Raw genomic sequence first — 7,905 nt, forward strand, 5'->3', positions numbered from 1 at the left:
ATGTATTGAATTTTTATCAATGTTCAATCCCATTATAAAAGAACATATTATAAGGAGAATATCATCGGAAAAATTTCATTGTCATTATTTAGAAAAAAATATTCAAAACGAACTTATTCAATTACTGGGCAATAAAATAAGATCTAATATCTTAATTGGGCTTAAAAATGCGATATATTATTCTATAATTTTAGATTGCAAGCCAGATGTAAGTAATAATGAGCAAATTACTGTGTAAGTCAGGCTACTGCTGTTGTATTGTACTTGTATTAATGTTATTCAGTATTTCAATATAATTTGTACTTTACCGAAGTCATTTTGTTATATTCGTAGATATTAGACGTTATATTATAATTATTATTCTGATTATAATAAAAAATACAAATGTGATTTTGATATATTAATAATAATTAATAGTAAAAGTAATTAAAAACATTATTTAGAGTTAAGTATTGAATTTATTTTCAAAACAAGTGTCAATAAATCTACTAAGTACACTTTTTTAGTTTAATTTTGTTCAGATTTAAAATACTAAACTATTTTTCCTATTTATTTGGAAGAACGGTCAAATCACAGGAAGATAAAATTAAGTCTTGCCTAAACATAAAAATTCACTTAAGACCCTGCTTACAATTATACAAATATGATTTTTTGAAATGTGCCATATTAGTCTTCTGAAAATACTATTTTTGATATTAAGAAATAAATACTATAGTACTATAATACTAAATAGTAAAAACGCCCTGGCTCCAACGACCTTGAGATTAATGCAAAGGCGAACTATAACATGTTGTCAATAGAAAGGTGTCTACAGTTGGATTTTAAGTGTCCTTTGATCGCATATTTCACCGCATATTCATTAGCCTTGTGGAATTCTTTCACTGTCCCATTGAACTTAAAAGCACAGAGAGGGCAGTCACTTATTATGAGAGGGATGAATGTACTGAATGGCCATGGTCGCAATCTGGGTAATACTAAATACTATAATAATAAAAAATCAGGTAAGTGCAGCGGGTTGGAGTAGGTCAGCGGTGGTGAAAGTTTATCTATTATCCCTTCGGTCCTCGGACAGGGTAGTGTATTATTACAGTTTTCAATTTGAATGCAATGATTGCATTTGATAAAAAAAAGATTCCGAGCGGACAAATGAATCATAAATATGTATTAATAAGTAATCATTAATTTTATATAATATACCTAGTGGAAAATAGGTAATGTTTAAATTTTATTCGTTTCTATGGTAATAAACAAAGCGTTAAAAAAATTAATTTTGGAGGTTTTGGCGTTAAAAAACTATTGATAAATCAAAAGTTGACCTCTATAAGGTACCATCTTGATCCAATTTGCTAAAAGATAAGATACTTTATGCTGAAATCAAAGCACTCATTCTGGTAGAAACTTTTTTTACAGGATAACAAAAAAATAACATCATTTTAAAACCACTAGCTTCCTCGCTCCGCTCAGAATCTAAAATACCATAACATTTACTAGTACATGTTCTGTTAAGAATAATAGAATATTTTAAAGCCGTTTGCTAAATTAAATTTGTAATAATAAGATTGTGTAACTAATATATTTTGTATACCTAAAAGACTAGAACTATTCATACAAAATTTAGGCAAAGAAATTCTGGTAAAAAAGTTGTTAAAAGAATTACCTATGGAAATTGTGATTACAAAACAATTGTACCTACCTATAGATAAATATGCTAAATAGAGACTTTTATTTCTTGCAATAATGAACAACTTAAAACAAAATTATGATAATCTAGACTGAAAGGAACAATTAAGAAGTGCTATACATGGTGCAAGAGCAAATATTATCCATCAATAAAATTAAAGAAACAAGAAAAATCGGACCCACTATATGCCGCAAAATTGTTTTTTTTAGGTATTGTCACTACCAAACTGATTCAATGAACAAGAATTAGCAGAAAAAAGAAGGTTAGTCAAAGCTATTAATTTAATAATGAATAAAAAAAGAAAAATAGAACAATACTGTCACATACTTCTTTAATGTTCTGTGTTTCCTTGGAACTATTAATTTTATATAATACTTCGGTAAACAATTTACTAGAATTGTCTGGTCGTATAGAAGTACATGAATCTTTTAAATTGTTGAAGTCAAACGAAGTATTCTGTGATAAAAATAATGGAGCTATAAATAAAACATTTAAATTAATAATGGTAGAACATTTCAAAAATTTATAAAAATTATAAATAAAAAATTACCAATAATTGCAGCAATATAGGAGAAAAATTGAGGGTAATACATCAAAAAATCATTCCAATAACTAAGAACATCATCAATTCTTCAAAAACAAAAATAAGAATTTTATATAATTTGAAAAAGTATAAAATTTTATTGATAGAAGAAAAATAGGAAATTGTATAAGTCGGTATAACCGTATTATGAGGAGTGGGTCACCTAAAATTAATTGAACACCAATTTTTTTTTATGATACACGCCACTGTTCATACGTACCCTTGAGTGATGGCCTCCATAGAAAGAATTTTTTTGGATAAAAGTTCTGCAAAAATTGTTCCTGCTACTGTTGTTCGAGTGATAGGACAATCTAATATTATAAGTGACATTGATTTCACAAACTCTTTATGTCTTGTGCGGATTACCGAGGATTCATCTTCTGATAATGAATAAATTATTTCCTATATTAGAAAACGCAATTATTAATTAATATTATTTACTATCAAATTTTAAGTAAGTATTATAAATATTTTAACTTGAATACATACATTTAAATTATTCAGTTCCTCATAGTCTACAAGTATGCTTTTACATTTCATATTCATTTTATAAGCAACTACTGAGTTCAATGGATGTTCAACTGTCTCTTTGAGCTTTAAAAGCTTTCCATGACTACGATCCAATATAACACTTGATTGCTAAAAGTTATGAACACAAAGTTTTTAAATTATTTTCTTAAGAAATTATTATTTCTATACAATTTGTGAATCAGGTACTATCCCAGTGGTGTATATGATTGAAAAGGAAATGGGTAGATTGCCAAACCTTGGATTTTAGCAGTGGTGTTTTCTATAGTTTCATGTATAGAGTATAGACTTATAAACAGTAAATGTTAGATGGCATATCATGGTTTCATGAATTATTTATTACCTAAGCCTAAGAACATATTGATAATTTGTTGTTTCGGCGCCTAATAGAGTATAAAATATTTTGATGTACATTAAATATTTAAGTTTTAAAAACATTCCAAGCTAAGTGCTACTAATGTTATCGGCTCCTTATTCACGCAATCTCATGTTTTTTTTTCTAATCTCACATAATATATTATACAAATTGTGCATAATATGTATAGACTGTATATTTCTTTTAAAAATAAAAATAATTTAAAAAGTTTTAAAATCACACCCTTGCCCCCAGATTGAGCTTAAGATTATGTCACTGTACTAATACATTTTGATTCATAAAATACAATAATTTAGTTAAAATATTAAAATCATGAATATTCATTTAAAATCTTACACTTAATGAATTACATTTTGGTGCAATGAATGATTTTGTACTCCAGTTCTTTAATACATCCGGTTTCTTTTTACAAATAGCTTCATTACCAAGTTTTAATAAAAATAATATGGAATACACTTTCTTTCCAGTTGGGTTTGTAAGACTCCATTGTCCTATATAAATATAAAATAATACACTGTGTAAACATGACGAGAAAAATAATAATCTCACCTTCAACATAGGGTAAATTGTCTAAATAACTAGGCAACTTCAGAGTGCTATTTACAACATGTCCATTGTATTGGGGTTTTTCAGGGTGTTGCACAAACTCTACCAGTTTTGAGATAATACTCTGTTTCTCTTCATTTTTAGAGTAATGTTTATTATTCATATTCTTCTTTTTTTCTTGTTGCTTTAAAATATCCTATATAATATTTATACATAAATATAAATGTATAATTCTAGAGTAAAAATTATAAAGCTTTCAGTTTTGTATAAGATTAGTTTACATTAATTTTATGGGTACTGTAAGTATGGTACTATACTTTGTCCAGAAAGAGTGCATGCCGTCCCACCAAAATTGGTTCTTCTACACATCCCCACACGACATCCGGTCATAGGGAAACAGGTTTTTATGACATGGCGACGTGGAGGGATACGCAGAATCGTCATGTTCTCTCACTGTACAAACTATAGACTGTTTTCTACGAGCCCCATGCCGTAAAATATGTATCAACCCACAAAGCTGTAAAAAGTGATTAAGAGACGTGATATTGTCTTATTATACTTGTTATTAGATTAAAATATATTATTTTGATTGGAGGCATATACTTGGTTAAATCTGTTAAAATATAATGTTATATAATGTATATATTAAAAAATATACTTTGTATATAACTTGTTGTTTCGCTCGGAGTTGACCATGCCCAAAAATTATTTTTTTTTTATAAATATATTTTTTTTTTTTAAATGTCTAATGATCTAATCAAATAAAACTAATCAATAACATATATTGTTGATCAAATTCATTAAAATGTGAAATTTAATGTTAACTCCTACGCTCTTTTTTTCCAATTCAGTGTTGGTTTTAACTACTTTAGACTTGTGGTTTTTTAAGCAGCTTTTGGAACCCAAACATTTTCAGTTTGATTTAATTTTACTTCTCCTCATAAAGAAGTTTTGCCGTTTTATTTGCTGTTTTTCTTTGACTAAGATTATATTTAGCACCTGGCCACTAAAAATCATAACCACAAAGTTTTTTAATTATTTTATAAAGAAATTATAAAATTTTATCAAATAGGTGACCTATAGTACCTAATACTATCTCCTAACAAATTTTATAAAATGCAATAATTTAGTTAAAATATTAAAATCATAAATATTCATTAAAAAACTTACACTTAATGAACTAAATTGTGGTGCAATGAATGATTTTGTACTCCAGTTTTTTAATACATCTGGTTTCTTTTGACAAACAGCTTCACTACCAAGTTGTGATAAAAATAATATAGAATACACTTTCTTTCCAGTTGGGTTAATAACACTCCATTGTCCTATATAAATATAAAATAATACCCTCGACTTGTCACTTGTGTAAACATGACAAGAAAAAAAATGAATAATCTAACCTTCAACATAGGGTAAATTGTCTAAATAACTGGGAAACTTTGCAGCACCATTTACAATAACATGTTTAAGTCCGTTATTTTGGGTTTCTTTCAAATTTGGAATAATACTCTCTCCTACTTCATTTTTAAAGTTCTGATTATTCTTCTTCTTCCTCTTCTTTTTTTCTTTTGAAATATTCTATAATATAAATTAATTAAGTTTCAATACATAAATTAATATAAATTTATCATGCTAGAGTAAAAATTGTTAATAATAATGTATAACCTACTTCACTGAAATATATACAAATACAAATTAAGTTATTTAAATCGTAAGTAGGTACAAGCATAATTAATTAAAATTGATTTATTTTAAATTTGGTGATTTCAATATTTAATGTCCTACTCTAATTTTTTCATTGATGGTATTAAATTTTCAAACAACTTTGTTTACCTACTTTTATACAATTAAGATTAGGTAGGTACTAAGTTTTTAATGAAGTATTGTAAACATACTGTGTTATAATCTATCTATAACTTATTCTATAGTAAAGGGGTTTTAAATTAAAAACTCTAAAATCATTAAACAAATTTACTTTAGAATAAAACCTGTAAAATTATATTTAAAATTATTTTTACTAACTCATTTTCACTATCTCTAAATTAACGAGATGAGTATTCCAACCCAAATTTCTGTACCGTAACTATTTATTGATGGTACAAGCGAAAAGTAAACTATTTGTATTAAGAGTACGCTTCGCCAGCATATATTGTCTCCGTCTTACAAGTGTGTAACAAAGTAAATTGTACGCTCAGCAGAACACGTATAGCTTTGTTAGTTAAAAAATTAGAGTGAATTGACCTTCTATAAAATTTAAAGGTAAGATTATTATCTAGGCTTTTTATTATATTTTAATTTTAAAGCGAGTTATAGATGTTATAAAATTGTAAATTGTTTGTACATATTAAAATGCTCATAACAATGAAAACGAACTGGCTCCGACGGCCTTAAAATTTAGCGGCAGTCGCTTATTATGAGGGAGATGAATGTACTGAATGGCCGTAGTCGCAATCTAGGTGATCTCTCATTTTCCATTTGTAGACCATCTCATCGGAACGACCAATACAATTTATACAATTATATATAATAAATACAATGTATATATTAATTAGAAATATTCGAAGCATATTTTATTAGGTAGGTATTAAAATTAGTAAGAAATGTATAATTTACTTACAGCTTGCTGACTTCCAGAAACATGCGCAGGCTCCATTTGTCTTTGACCGAATATATAATTATTGGTTATGAATGCAAAAATATTATTATTAAAATACTATAAAAGACAATACCTATGAGACGGAACATCACATAGAAATATAGGTAGCATGACAAAATAAACTTAATAATAAAATAATAATAAATTTAATTTATTAATAATAAAATTATTTTGTCATGATAGGTAGAACAAAGAGCCTTTACTATTTTGAATTTTTTAATTATCTTATCGAAATCCCGTGCTTTTGTTTACAGTATTTACATAGATAATATCATATTATGATAATAAATTATTATCTGTGTGGTATCTATTGAAATTGTTATCATCATAAAGGTACGGATTCCCAGGCGGCATATAAGCATTGTGTACATCACGGTCTTAGATTATTGTACATTGTTAGAGAACCCAAAGGAAATACTGTTCTACGATTGGCTCTAATCCCAATGAGATAACGACTTCGCTATCCATTATCTGTTATCAGTTATCAAATTCTGTCTGAATTTTGAAAAATATTATTAGCTGAACATAATATTTTAAAGACGTTTTAATACTTTTAAACTTTAAACTTTTTTTCGGAATTTGAAATTTGACAAAATGATATTTCCAAAAAAATATACAAATGAAATTGTTGGAGAAATTGGGAATACCGTTAACATCAGATCAAACATATCATGTATGGAAGATATCAATAATTGGGTTTCTGAATTTGGGGAGTTGAATTTTAGTCATTGGAACTATCGCTCCAGTATTCCGAATGGCCAACGAATTGTTTGCTCGTAAGGTCTTTTACATATTATATTATAATAAGTACCTATTAAAATGAATTAATATTTTTATTTAGTAAAAAATTTGTATGTCAACATAGTAATTTTAAAAAGCCTAATATTAATAAAAAAGGATTATCTAAAAATGCGAATTGCCCAGCTACAATTGATGTAACAATAAAACTTAATACTACTGCAACTAAAAAAAAAGATCCATTTATAAAGGTAGTATAAGCAATATATATATATATGTATATATTTGGCTGGTATATTGAATGTTTTTATTTGTGTTTTAGGGATTTTATTGGAGTTGGTGATTTATTGTGTCATTACATGTTTATATAAATATAATATATATTTATATTATATGTTTTTATGCAGATATGTTCATTAATTTGACAGACTTTGACTTTAGATAGTCTTTAATTGTCAACTGGGAAGGTGACCAAAACAACAATTTATATGTTTGTAGTGTTTATTTATAAATTATAATGTACATTTCAGCAAGAACTTGGCTGAGGACTCATTGAATGGTGTACATCCATCAGGAAAACTTCAGTCCTTATGTTATAATATAACAATATAATATATTATGTTACTTTTTGTTGCTTTTTCTTTTACAGCTTATAATTATGTCTTTAGGATTAAGAGGACGTTATACCCGCATGTGTTGTCTCCGTCTTACAAGTGCGTAACATAGCAAATTCTACGCTCAGCAGAACACGTGTAGTTCCGTTGGTTTAAAAATTAGAGGAATTGACCTCTTATAAA

At 27.1% G+C, this 7,905-nt stretch overlaps 2 protein-coding genes and 1 long non-coding RNA gene across 5 annotated transcripts in view; 2 read left to right on the top strand and 1 right to left on the bottom strand.

The window, feature by feature from the left end:
* The window catches only part of LOC100574055, a 158,945-nt gene extending 152,392 nt beyond the window's left edge, over positions 1-6,553 (bottom strand). Inside the window, exons 1-9 of one of the 2 annotated variants that reach the window (XM_008191974.3) lie at positions 6,332-6,552; positions 5,115-5,292; positions 4,885-5,039; positions 3,718-3,910; positions 3,505-3,659; positions 2,754-2,903; positions 2,485-2,666; positions 2,232-2,311; positions 2,009-2,157 (exon numbers count right to left, since the gene is read on the bottom strand). In XM_008191974.3, the coding sequence (XP_008190196.1) occupies positions 2,009-2,157; positions 2,232-2,311; positions 2,485-2,666; positions 2,754-2,903; positions 3,505-3,659; positions 3,718-3,910; positions 4,885-5,039; positions 5,115-5,292; positions 6,332-6,367 (1,278 nt within the window). In that variant the 5' untranslated portion in view covers positions 6,368-6,552. Of the gene's footprint in view, positions 1-2,008; positions 2,158-2,231; positions 2,312-2,484; positions 2,667-2,753; positions 2,904-3,504; positions 3,660-3,717; positions 3,911-4,884; positions 5,040-5,114; positions 5,293-6,331 lie in introns of both variants that reach the window. The other variant, XM_029490534.1, reaches the window with a different exon arrangement.
* LOC100571458 overlaps positions 1-7,905 on the top strand; it is a 55,604-nt gene that overhangs the window by 8,894 nt on the left and 38,805 nt on the right. The gene's annotated exons all lie outside the window — the stretch shown is intronic.
* LOC103312009 lies at positions 6,798-7,879 on the top strand. 2 transcript variants are annotated; one of them, XR_001678668.2, is made up of 4 exons: positions 6,800-7,146; positions 7,212-7,359; positions 7,431-7,575; positions 7,639-7,879. XR_001678668.2 is itself a non-coding variant. In XM_008191973.3 (3 exons), the coding sequence occupies exons 1-3, from the start codon at positions 6,965-6,967 to the stop codon at positions 7,449-7,451; spliced, it is 351 nt and encodes a 116-aa protein (XP_008190195.1). In that variant the 5' UTR covers positions 6,798-6,964; the 3' UTR covers positions 7,452-7,879. The 2 variants fall into 2 exon arrangements, 1 of the variants encoding a protein (XP_008190195.1); XM_008191973.3 differs by having other exon boundaries at positions 6,798-7,146; positions 7,431-7,879.

This window comes from Acyrthosiphon pisum, chromosome A2 (assembly GCF_005508785.2).
Source record: "Acyrthosiphon pisum isolate AL4f chromosome A2, pea_aphid_22Mar2018_4r6ur, whole genome shotgun sequence".
In the NCBI taxonomy this organism is placed as follows: Eukaryota; Metazoa; Arthropoda; class Insecta; order Hemiptera; family Aphididae; genus Acyrthosiphon; species Acyrthosiphon pisum.

Coding starts and splice junctions, on each gene's coding strand:
- LOC103312009 (XM_008191973.3), top strand. CDS start 6,965: ATGATATTTCCAAAAAAATATACAAATGAAATTGTTGGAGAAATTGGG. Junction 7,147..7,211: donor GGCCAACGAATTGTTTGCTC/GTAAGGTCTTTT, acceptor ATTTTTATTTAG/TAAAAAATTTGTATGTCAAC. Junction 7,360..7,430: donor AAAAAGATCCATTTATAAAG/GTAGTATAAGCA, acceptor TTTGTGTTTTAG/GGATTTTATTGGAGTTGGTG.